This window comes from Coturnix japonica, chromosome Z, assembly GCF_054131305.1.
Source record: "Coturnix japonica strain WE chromosome Z, WE-NBRP24, whole genome shotgun sequence".
NCBI lineage: Eukaryota > Metazoa > Chordata > Aves > Galliformes > Phasianidae > Coturnix > Coturnix japonica.
The window spans coordinates 16,202,383-16,215,330 of record NC_140702.1 but is presented as its reverse complement, the minus strand read 5'-3'; the positions used below and the strand labels follow the sequence as shown (position 1 = coordinate 16,215,330).

Sequence of the window (12,948 nt, the reverse complement as noted above, 5' to 3'; positions counted from 1 at the left end):
AACAGGAATGCTCATGTTCCATGTTCAGCTGGAAGTGTTTGAGAGATGTGTGGATGTGTCATAAAGGGTTCTAGTGTTGGGACTCTGAATGTGAGGCTGATGGTTGGACTTGGTGATCTTGAATGTCTTTTCTGATCTAGATGATTCTATGATGCTCAGAAATGGTTGCAGCCTATTAGCAGCTCAGGCTGTCATGGATCTAAAGGGTGCAAGTTTGTAGTTACCAAATTTGCACTAGCTCGTGCTAATTGTCTTCCTGTCAGTCAGAGATAGTTATCTAAATAAAACCTTAATTCGGATTACTAACTTATATTATTAATACTTGGCAATTTACAGCTCTCCCTGGGAGTGTTGCTACTGAAATTGTTTTGCAGGAAAAATCAGAAAAGGGCAGGTAGCTGTTTGCATGCTTCCATGTTTTTTAGCATGGTTTCTGTCAGCACTGTAGAACTGTATCACTTGCTGTTGTCATAGCTAACTGCCTTTACCCTAGTGCTTTTGTTAGAGAGAAAGCTAGTGATGAGGAATCTGGTTCTTATGAAGCATTCTGCTGGTGGGTATTGCAAGACCCTTGTTGATACCCAGATTGCTCATAACCTTGTATGTTTTCTCTATAACCACTGCCTTATACCATCAGTCAATTTAGTCTGTTTCTCAAGTTTTAAAGTTCAGTGATGGAGGAAAAAATGGAAGGCCTGTTTCTCAGGCCTCAACGCTTGTCTGCTATAGAGCTGTTGCTTCCACTTATGCCACTGATGGCTTAGTCCAGGGAAACAGCTCCCAGCAGGCAGGACCTACTGAAAATCCATATGCTTGCTTAAAATTCTTCCTGTCACAACCAAGTTACTCTCTCATTTCAAGCATAATAAGGCAATAGGTCTAAGTTCTCAGACTTTGCTATTGCTGTGGAAGCTTGATTACTGTCTCTCACTAAATGTGATTGCACATATTTTTAAGGTGTTCCATGAAATAGACTTACATCAGATTATAATTGATATCTTCATGTAGGCAAGCTTTGTTAGTATTTTGCTAAAAACTCCTGTCTGAGAAGAAAATGGAATATATCTGTATGAGAAGACTAATTGGAAGAAGCCAGGCCTCATGCCTACCTTGCTCTGCTGGAGGGATGTAGAGATGAATTAAAGCATATCTGTAGAACACATACCTTTGTTGCCTGTGGTCTTTTAAAAACCCTGCTGCCAGAATAAAGCATCATCTATGGGAAACTGTCATGAAAGCAGTCGTTAGAAAGCAGGTCTATGTCTTAATGGTTTTGATTTTCCAAAATTCTCTCTTTCTTATCAGTCTTCCTAGAGTTTGTTTAATATCAGTGCTATCTCAGTTCTGACCTGTTACTAATTTTGTTGACCACCTTTGAGAAGTAGCAAGATGTGAAGGTTTGGAGCATCCTGAACTAGATACTGAACAAGCATAGTAGAGACAGTCTTTGCCATGAAGTCTCAAAGCCACTGTTAAGAAAGACTGCTTAGCATATGAGAATGTTAAATGAGAGTTAGGAGTCAGCACTAATTATAATGCTTAATTACCTGTGTTGTGCTATCAGATCCAAATCATTTGTGCTGGTATAATAATTTCCTTTTAAGCTAGCTCAGCTGAGCCAGTATCGCCAACTTTTGCCCATCCAGAAATTTCTGTTGTACAGAACTTACTTTTTTCCTTGTTTTTGGCCCTCTTTTCAGGAGCATTTCACACTGTCAGACTGCACTGGTTATGCAGCACAGGGCCAACACTGCAGCCTGCAAGTCTGGCCATTGCTGCCATAATTTGTTAAGACTGAATATAAATGTGAGACATTCTTGGGTCAGCAAGCACCAAGAGAGAGCCTGTACAAGAAGTACAAAACCAAAATATTTTAGCACTATGAACATACCACTCTCCAGAACAAAAGTAGCCTTACACCAATTTTTTGAATAACTTTCTTCTCTTTTCTTCTCTTTTCTTCTCTTTTCTTCTCTTTTCTTTTCTTCCCTTCCCTTCCCTTCCCTTCCCTTCCCTTCCCTTCCCTTCCCTTCCCTTCCCTTCCCTTCCCTTCCCTTCCCTTCCCTTCCCTTCCCTTCCCTTCCCTTCCCTTCCCTTCCCTTCCCTTCCCTTCCCTTCCCTTCCCTTCCCTTCCCTTCCCTTCCCTTCCCTTCCCTTCCCTTCCCTTCCCTTCCCTTCCCTTCCCTTCCCTTCCCTTCCCTTCCCTTCCCTTCCCTTCCCTTCCCTTCCTTTCCCCTCCCCACCCCTCCCCACCCCTCCCCACCCCTCCCCTCCTGTCCTCTCTTTTTTATTTTCTTTTTCTTTTAAGAATATAGAGCCTTTTTATTATTATTTTAAAAAGCTAAGGAATGCAGCAATCTGTTGCACAAGTACTCCTACTTTTACACAGCTTACAATGTAAAAATAATCTGCACTTCCAAATGTCTTTCATTTTTCTTCAATTAAGGGTTTAAGTTTAAAGTAAGCAGTTTTGATAAATTAATGGTACGTTTGGCTTAGTTGTTCAATTCTTATTACTGCTGTAATTTCTTCGAAGTAGTATAAATGTTCCAAAAGTATCACCAGCATAAATGATGTGGCCAAGATGATATTTATTTCTTTCATATCCTGAAAGTCAGTTAATAGGATCAGTTCACTGCAAACAAACCAGACCTTGCTATTTGTCACAGAGGAACAAGTTCAAATGCACACTGTGTTGCATTCAGAGACTCCAAAAGTCATAGATACATGTATTTATAAATATGGATAAGGAAAATGTCCAAATAAAATATTGTGCAATTATTCAGCTTTTATTCAAGCCAGTTATTCTAGCTTGCTCGTTCTTTGCTGGTAAAGAGTATAAATACACTACTGCTAAGGAAGAAAGTATTGTAATAGTACTACCCACTGGGCTGCTGCTGAATTAGCTTGGCTGGGAGAAAAGGGAGGAAGGAGCATAATGATTTTTTTTATTATTATTATTTTAAACACAACTGTTTATATATTATTCTAGAACCAGGTGTGTCGTGAATTTAAAGCATCATAATTATCCTGGAATAACTCCCCATATGGACATTGCTATTTCAGCATGGGATTCTTTATTAGCAGATAGTTTATTTTACTTACAAAGTTGATCCTATTCAGAATAAGTGTTTCCCAGAAGCAGAGTTTTTTCACAGAACATATTTCGCTAAGTTCCACCACATAGACAGAAATTGATTTACATGACTATATAAAAAATTAATTATGTTCAATAGATTTCATACAAAAAGAAAAAATAGTCTAACTCCAACTACCATGTACTTACACAGTACTAGTATGGCTTGGAGCATGTATACCTGGTGCCAGAATACTGTACTTGCCTCAACAGGCAATTCCTGTAGCCAAGCTTTAAGCCTTTAAAGCACAGCTAAACTTCAAAGGTGAAATACAAAGCAAAGAAAAATTGTTTTTACACTTCATCACTTCTATATGTTCTGAAATGACTGTATCATTACTAGATAAAAAGTCTATTTTATTCTTTGATTATTCCATGATTCCACAGATTTCGTGATTATCAGAAATATATATTGAATTCTTTATTACTTATTCAGTTTGCTGTTAAGATATTTAATTTCTCTGTGCCTGAGAATATTTTTTTAAATAAAAAAACAACCTGAAAACTTTGAATGCTGCCAGTAGGCTTCACTGTGATCTACCTTTGACGCCACAACCAACTGGGCACTCAGGACATTGTGAAGACAACCAATCTAGTGCATTTTTGCTTGGGAATAACAACCAGGTATATCTGCGCAGGGCATCTCATCAAAGACTGAAGTGTGGCCTGTGCCCATCCTTTCTCACACTTCACATGGTTTACTGCCAGCAATAAACAGAACACAAGCACCAGGAGTGAGAAAAGGACCTTGAACTCTGCCCCATCCCTGTGTCAGGGCAGGCTGAATTGACTCCAGATGGTAGATACCAACATATCATCAGCATTTGCTTAGAACATATCCAAAGTTGCATTATTTTTAGATGCCACTGTGAGTTTTATAACTTTAAAACAGTTTTTTGTTTGTCATTCAGGTTTGTGTCCCCGCAGTATGAAGATACACCCTTCCTGTTTTGTGAAATTGACATTTTCATGTATTGTTGCTTGCCTTATGCATGTGTTAACAACTGCCACTTGGATGGGGTGACTAGACAATAACAGGGGAAGATACTTTAGTTTAAAACTCCTACTCAATATATATTCCTGAGATTTCTTCTCCTGTCAGTTAAAACTAAGCCATTAAGTTAATCGTATTGAATTCAGAAAAAGGTGCTACCCGAAACCTGTCAAGGTAATTATTCTTCTTTATCCTCTGAGGTAGGAGTGCTCTGTGTCAGATAAATATTTTTTAAGTGTTCCACCATAACTTTCTCCTCATCTTCAAGATCTGCTCCTTCTTTCATTTCCCACCTGTAAGAAATAAAAAACGAAATATAAATGTTTTAAACCAGCTTTTAGAACAGGAAACCCATACTAAGCTTGTTACCATCAATTAATTCCCCTGAAGTGCATCAGTTGACACTGCTGAATCATAGAAAACAATTAATTGCTGTTATGGCTCTCTGCTTTATTCTCTTGGTTATTATATGTGTATACCATCTGTCTGTGAGGTCTCCCCACCCAGGAACTTGTGCAGGCATTCCAGATGAATGCTACTGCCAAGGCAGGTGAACATTTTCCTCTTTTCCTTTTGCCATTGCAAAGAGGACCCTCTCTGAACCCGGGCAAAAATAGTGCAACCTGTAATTTGAAATTATGACTTCTCAGAGTCATTCTGAAAGACCACTTTAACGGTCAAATAGACTTATTTTAATTAATGTGATTTGTTGTGTATTTTTAGGTAGAGAAGTTGTTTGCTTAGAAGAAAGACAACTGAAAACATTAAATGGAATAAATTCAGTACAGTTATTGCTGGAGGAATAATGCACAGAAATCTAGCAGTCTTTGCTAATGGAAGCTTAACAATAAATCAGCAGATTCCTTTTAAAGCTAGTGACTTCATACTTGTCAGCACATTTCATTGAAGCTTAAATGATAGTTTTGGTAAAAATCTTCAGTGTCATCTAGTTTGGACATTCTTTAGTGTTCACTTTATCACAAGTCATTACTAATACATTACATTATCATTTTATCAAAAAGTAGTCTATTTTAAAAGCATTTAAGCAGGTCCAATGAGGATAAGAATGTCTTCTATGCATTTGCTTAGCAGTATCCATGAATGAAAGATCTGTGAAATGAGCTTGACAAACACCTGGCCTCTCATGGAATTCTGAAATTGTTCCGCTCATGCACTTTTTAAAGTCTGGGGAGAATGATGGCGCTACTGGAGAGTAGGCAGTAGGACCACAACGTATCTTTGCAGTTGTAAGTGGGATAGAGAATCAGGTGTCTGTGTTCAAATGGAGAAACAGTCAATATTTACTCTTTGAAAATTTGTCCTAAATGGAACCAGCTTTTATTGGAATAACTGAAATGTGTGACAGTTCTTTTGGCAGTAGCAATTGGTAACAGACCAGTAACCAGTTCAAGGAATGTTAACATGAATCAAATTACCGTCATGCATTACTTCCAAAACACAAGCCTTATCAATCAAACAGCCAACTGCTCTTCTCTTTCAAATTATTAGTTACATAGCTCTTAGAGAAAACCTCCAAATTCAGAGCTGGCACATATATGTATATATTTGTCAGTCTGTATCTTGGATGACATTAAATCGACATTCCAAAAAGCGTACTGAAACTGTGTGAACCACTCCATTGTATTGCCATCTGCATTTTTCATACAGCTCATATAACCACAATGACTCTGACCATGCAGATAGAAAGTAAACCAAACTTCCAGTACATTCTTTATATTCAAAAGTAAGCAAGTATTTAGAATCAAATACCATCTCTTTTGTAAACTTTAGAGTAGAACTGTAAATTTTCATGTCAATGCTCATAGTGTACTCACAGAATTAAACATTTGAAAATTTCATACAAAGATGCCAAAACACCAAATAATGCAGGTGAAATGTTGTATGCATCTGAAGATAACTACCTGAAACTTTCCTCTATATGCTGTTCCTCTCTATACTACATACAGGTAATCAAGGGGAAAAAAAACCAAAACAGTAGGTTATCTTTTAGACAGGTGCAGCAAAACAGTTCAGCACCAATAAATACTGCGAATCACTGAAGTTTTCAGCTGATCTCCTAGACCTCGGATCATGAGGTCAAAGAGGATAACTAGCATTGGGACAGCTTCTGCTTCACCTCATAAATGAAGCAAAAGAGGAAGAAGCCTTGGCTCGTGCACCTTTAAGCTAACAAAGTGCAAAGGGAGAAAAATCCAGTGCCCTAGGAATGTTCAAGAGCTGCAGTTCCGGCTTCCTTTGCAAGGTATAAGCAAGTTTTCCTTGCATCAATGCATCAGTTTATATGAAAGGTATAAAAGACTATGTTGCATTATATGTTTGTTTCTCCACTGAACTGAGTTATAAAAATATTTTTCAATCCAACTTTTAAACACCATGCCGCATATTTTATCAAGACTATTTAATACACTGATACATTAGTGGCGTTGATAGTCTGCTATGATATTGCAAAAATTTTGTAAGTTGTACTTATAATCCCATGAAGGAGCTTTTAAAAACCACAGTAATGACTATATCATACATTAAGCTGGTTGTTACAGGCCAAAGGATTGTTGCAGTTGACAGCAAAGTGGTAGCATTCTAAATGTTAATATGCATGGTCATATCCCTATATGGGTTATCAGAAGTGACACTGATTGCATGTGCTGCAGTTTGCTACTTTATTAGAAATTTCCTTAAGTAGTTTCCTTCTCACTGAGAAGTTTCCTCACTGTTCATTATTTAGAGCAATTATCTAAAGATTAAAGAGAAATCTGCCAAAAAAAGCCCCAAAACAAAACAAGCAAACAAACAAATGAAATAATAATAATAAAAAAAGAATACCAGGAATAAATATTAGTAGAATTAAAATTAAAAACTAGGAATGTTATTCAAATCAGATGAATTTTAAACTTGAAAAATCTCTTGATTGGTTTTATTTGAGTGACAAACCAGGCCCTTTTTAAAGCTTATACAAAGCAAGGTATGAAAAGTGAACAGTTTACAGAAAGGATCACCCTAATATAAATATTTTATAGTGGCATTTTATATGTTCATAACAGTGCTTAGGTAGTATTTTGACATCTATTGCCTTTCTTAATAATTACAAGTTTTGACAAGGACTTGCTAAACATTACATCATGCATAACTTCATGGCAGGAAAAAAAACCCAACCCACAACAGAAAATGCAGCCACTGGAAATAAAATGGATGTTTGCCATACTGACACCATTGCTATTCCTATGGGAAAGCAGGTCCTACTGTAGAGAAGTTGGTAAGTGATGAAACGCTAACTGTACAGCTGTACATCAGAGAGCTGAAAATATGCCCTTCCTCATGAATAATAATAGCAATGTTTAATAATTGCTCTGTAGAAAAAAATAGCAGTATATTTGATGACGGTGACATAATTCATATCCAATCTAAATCAGACACAGACAATGCCATTCAGGTATGCCATCACGGGTAAATATTAAGATTTAAAACACCTTGAGCTGTTAAGTTTATATATTTTTATTTTGCTGATTTACCACTGAAGAGCTTTACACACCATTTTCAAGAGGAATTCTGACAAAAACAGCACAAGAATAAAAAGGCATTTTTTGGCCAAGCACTGCAGAAGAATAAAATGAATCAATAGTGGGAAAAGAACAAAAAAGAGGTGCTTAAGTTTATCTCACATTCATTTTTGTGTTTACGTGTTTTAATGTTGTTTCATGTAATGTACATGAAAATATTTTCCACATATTCATTTTCCTCAGTAAGCTGTTTTGCTGTAATTTTCAAACTCCCGTCTGAATGAACTTATTTATAAATAACACCATAATCTGAATAAGGGAGAAGAAGGCCATAATTTGTGCATAAACAACTAATCAATACAATTTTGTGAAATGGAAACAAAATTCATCCCATTGTTTCATAGGTGCAGATTTCCTGCAGGGGACGTATTGCTCGCACACTGCCAGCTGTGGCACAGTCCCTGCAGCTGTGCAGCCCTCCCAGCTCAGCTGGCCCTGGTGTCCCACTCCACTTATAGAATATTTTTCACGTGCAGGCAGTTCCCACAACCCTTTAAACTTGAGCAGAAGTGAAGTGATTTATTGTGCTTTCTCCAAATGAGGTTTCTGTGTTGTCCCTGTATTTAATCTTTGCATAATATATCACTGACTACTTGATGAAGGCGGGATGATCATTTTCTTGCTGGCCATTCACAAGGAAAGAGGCAAGTGACCAAGTAGGCATGAAGCAGAGGTGGGAGTTTTGGTATTTCATTTTTGCTGTTTGCTGCCTTAGCACTAATTGTAACCCACCATCATACATCCTGTTCTCAGATCTGTGTGGGAGCTTTATGGATTTTGGTGAGACTTCCAACACTTTAGTTAAAACAGCCACTGTCTATCTCCATGCTCTGGATTACACCCACACATCTACACCTGAGATGAAAAAAAAGTGTGAATTCTTGTAGTTCTGGATAGTTCTTGACATTTCTGGTAATAAATTCAAACTGACACGTATTTAAATCTACATTAAAATTTAAGCTTGCATGTAAAAGTTTGTTTCAATTGAAAACACCCAGAAACAAAACAACCTTTACCTTTAAGTAAGTATTGACATTCTGTCAATAATATCACTGGTGTTCCCTACACTAAACTGCAAGGGGTAAAGAAATAACGCACTTAAAGACAATATTATGTCTTGCCATCAGCTCACAGAGCGCTTTAATGAATTATATCTTTGCTTCCTGGTGTCTGTGAAAGACAGTCGTGCAGTGCGGTCCTGCAGGCAGTGAAGGATCGTTTTATCCCTGTCTGTCATGTTGTATTTCACTGTGAGATGAGAAAGCTCAGCAGCCGGTATCTTGTTTGCCACTTTTGAGTATTGGAAGAATATACACCTCTGTAGCTTTCATTTCCTATTTCTGTTGAAAATATACATTTTATAGCACGAGAAATCAAAGCCTATAAAATGCCTTTTGTCTGTATGTCGAGTCATCTCGTCTCTATGTCTATCTCCAATTAAATCCAGTCCCAAAAAATCTTTCTATCTTCTGTGTTGGGCAATGTTTTATTTTTCTAAGGGTGGTTCAATCAAGTTGCATTTGGTTAAAATTTGCTTTTTTTTTTTTTTTTTTTTTTTTTCTTTTTTAAGATTGTAACTAACTTTTTTTACTCCTTAAATTTTAACAGTTCAAAGGGTATCTTCAAGCTTCAGTTGTTTTTGCAGTAATTGAAAACCGATAAACATACGCTCCTCTGAAGGACATAAAAATCAAAGGTGGAAGGAGAGCCATCAGATATACACTGAGCAAGAATCAGAACAACAATGCTCATGCATGTTAAGCTTTTGGTAGTGATATTCACAATGGAATCACACCAGTTGAGATAGGGTCTCTGTGTCTACCTAACACAAACTAGTTCACACATTTTGTTAATATGATATAAGCAATATTCACCCATAGATAAAACACACATTGTTTTCATGAAAATGTCTGTGAAAAAAGTGTCCTTCAGCATGTTCAGAAATAAAACTTAAAATTTCAGTACAGCTTTGCTAAATTCTTCTGTCTTACAGATACACAAACTGCACAAAAAAAGGTCCTCCCAGATTTTTTTCAATCAATAAAATCAATTCATTTATTTCCTACAGGAAGGATGCATAGGAAACACTGAGATGATGATTATTATGTATATTTGTAATTATTTCTATTCTACAAGACTGGGCATCAGTCTTGTAAAAGAAAAGAAAAAAAGAAGAAAAGGAAGACAGCTATGAAGGATCAACAGAGTTGTGCTCCAAAGACCAACCCAAAAGAAGAAAGAGTAGTAGGATGTACTGAAGAAATCGGTACATAGGAAACATTTTAGAAAGTATGTCATGAGAAAAGAATAGAGCTCTGACTCACAGGTTAACCTGTCTCAGCTATGAAGTTAAGACATTAGAAGGATATCTGAGAAGTTCTCAGCTGAAATAGAAACTTCACAAGTGTTAGAATAGAATGATGAAAGACCCTTTTCCAGGGCAAGAACATAGATATGAATGTTGTCAAGGACAGCAGAAGGCACAGAGCAAAAAATGTTATGAGAAGCTTTCTTGCTGCAATTAGAAAGGAGAGGCAGTGTTTAGCCATCCTCCCTGTTACTGCTGGTTGCTATCCCATAGCTTTGAAAGATGGCATCTTAAGCCTCAGTGACACTGAGCTACGAGTCACAGAGAGAGGGAACAGCATTGGAATAGTATTTCTAATTTAACTTTTTTATTTCACAACTGTAACACAGTAGAAAGTACAGTGTCTATAGCACTTAAACAACAGTGTTTAAAACATGTCACACCTAAAATAAAGGGATAAGAAAGAGAGAAATCACACACTTCCAATAGTTCTCTTTCACTCTGCATCAGTCCACTAGTACTCACTAAAGCTAAGGCACCTGAATTCCCATTAGGCTTATTTTGTCCTGGACCTTGGCCAGCTGGATTTCCATCACTTCACTGTGAGTCATGGAGCATGTGCCTTCTTTAATAGGGGCTCACTGTTGTCTTTTGTGCATTTGGGAGTGAGTTAGATCCTATAATGGTGTGAAGAAGAGAAGATGTATAGAAATACAGGTACATCAGCAGGATCCTATAACTATAATGCTACTGAGAGATGAAGTAAATGCTAGAACGTTCCTCATCTTGGCAGGTTTAGGGAATTTGCTTGCCACTCTCTCTCTCTCTCTCTCTTTTTTCCCCCCCCAGTAATAAATTATTCTTGTTCAACCTTTGGCTGAAAGATTTTGAGGAACGGAGCAGATTTGATTTGACCTATTTGTGGTATTTTAATTAAAAGTAATTTAATTAAAGTTTAAATCCAACATGAACACATTTTGTTTCAGGGTTTTATAGGTAGACAATGTTGGTTTTAATTCAAAATTATATCTTGATTTGGAATGTATCTTTGCTTTCACAATTTTTTTTTTTTGGGTAGATATTTCCTGATGTTTTCAGCTTTTCCAGAAACTAAGTATGCATAAAATGTTTTTGCTCAAAGCAAAATTTTGATTATTTTTGTTGCTTTTTAATAAATTTAAAGAGATAAACAACTAAAATACCTATTGACAACTATTTATATAGCTTCAGTTTGTTAGATTTGTGCCTCACCATGGCTTTTTCTTTTATTCCAACTACTTAGAGTCTTAAGCAAAGTTTATTCACAAAGGATAAATTCCTATAACGATAGTCATAGAAATAATAATGGTGCTAAGATCCCATATGCTTATTGCCTGCAGGTTGTACCTTTTCCACATTCCTTTATTTTTTTCTCTAGACTATCCCAAGAATCTCTAGTGCATGCGTGAAGCTGTTTACATGAGTTTCTGAACTAAGTAAGAACATTTGTATGCATGATCATGAAAATTCACACCATATATCAAATACATGCGCACATAAATACATACACTAGTATGATGCATGATCACAGAAGACTAATGATGCTGGGATTCAAGATGGAAGATATTATGGAAATAATGGGATCAACAACACTATGCTTAAGCTATAAGTGCCTGGAAATTACTCTTTAAATGATTTTGCATTTCCTATAATTTTACGTAACTTGTTTATCACTTCTTGAAGAACTGGAGAAACACACAGTCACAAAACAGAACAGAAGTATCACAAAACAGAAGTATCTTATTATCAAAGTGTTGGCATCAGTTCCATTAAGTATATATTCCATTATAATTTTTACCTGCATATTATGACATGGTAGAGCTTGATAGCCAAAAATGCATCTACTAAAAACTTCCAGCTCTTCAAATCATGCACTGCTTGTTCCCTCTCCTCAATTCTCCCCTTTTATTTCAATTTACAAAGGCTTTCCATAATGAATGTTGAAAACCCAACATAAGTCAAGCATTTAGGCTTCCAATGTGGTTCCAAATAAGTGCATTCTGTAAATGCAAACACAAGTTCCACCTGCTAAAAAATTGCATTTGATCATTTGACTGCTTTAGGTGGTCTCAAGTTTGACTGCATTTAGAGTGAAAAGGTATTCTATTCTTACAAAGAACTTCCTGAAACCCTTATGTCCATTGCCTTTAGTCCTCCTGCTATGCACTGCTGAGAAGAGATTGCTGTGAGCTCCCCTCATCACAGAGGTGTACCCACTCACACATTTGAGCCTCCTCCATTCTGAGCAGTCTCAGTTCTCTCAGTCTCTCCTGCTTTCATCATATTTCTTCATACCATGTGGAACTACCCCAGATGGCACACAAACACCATGTCTCCTTCACACCTGTAGAAATCCTAGCAGGCAGCCCTACCAAAGGAAACATTAGACCCATCATTAGTGCCATCCCATATGGCATAGTTGTCCCTCCTCATGCATGCTGCAGCTGCATTGCGCTCTGACTATGATGCACTCATGTAACTAAAGATGGTATTGTAGAATATTTCTACATGGCTTGACAGAGTGTTGTAGATAAATGCCAGAGACAGCGCTGAATGAGTTCCTCACAGTTCTAGAAACAGCACAGCTATGTTTATGTGATACTGGCCGGAGCTCAGAAGCCATACCTGCAGTCAGGAGGGCAAACTAACTTGCTCAGATGGCCTTAATTTTGACATTTTTACACATTCTAAATCTTCAGCTATCAATTTGAATTATCTTTGGATGTAGTACATTTATATGCTATCTTAAAATTATAGAGCACCTTATGGAAAATGCTGACAAAAATCCAATAAAGAATATCACAAGATGGTATATATATATATATACATATATATATAAAGCATTCTACAGGAAATATAATCCCAGTACTACATACAAGTAAAATCACTATCTTTC

At 36.8% G+C, this 12,948-nt stretch overlaps 1 protein-coding gene across 3 annotated transcripts in view; it reads right to left on the bottom strand.

The window, feature by feature from the left end:
* Positions 1–2,571: 2,571 nt before the first annotated feature.
* Positions 2,572–12,948, bottom strand: part of KIAA0825 (KIAA0825 ortholog) — a 216,769-nt gene continuing 206,392 nt past the window's right edge. For all 3 annotated transcript variants that reach the window (XM_015849690.3, XM_015849691.3, XM_085527893.1), the window contains one exon: positions 2,572–4,423. In XM_015849690.3, the coding sequence (XP_015705176.2) occupies positions 4,309–4,423 (115 nt within the window). In that variant the 3' untranslated portion in view covers positions 2,572–4,308. The remainder of the gene's footprint in view (positions 4,424–12,948) is intronic.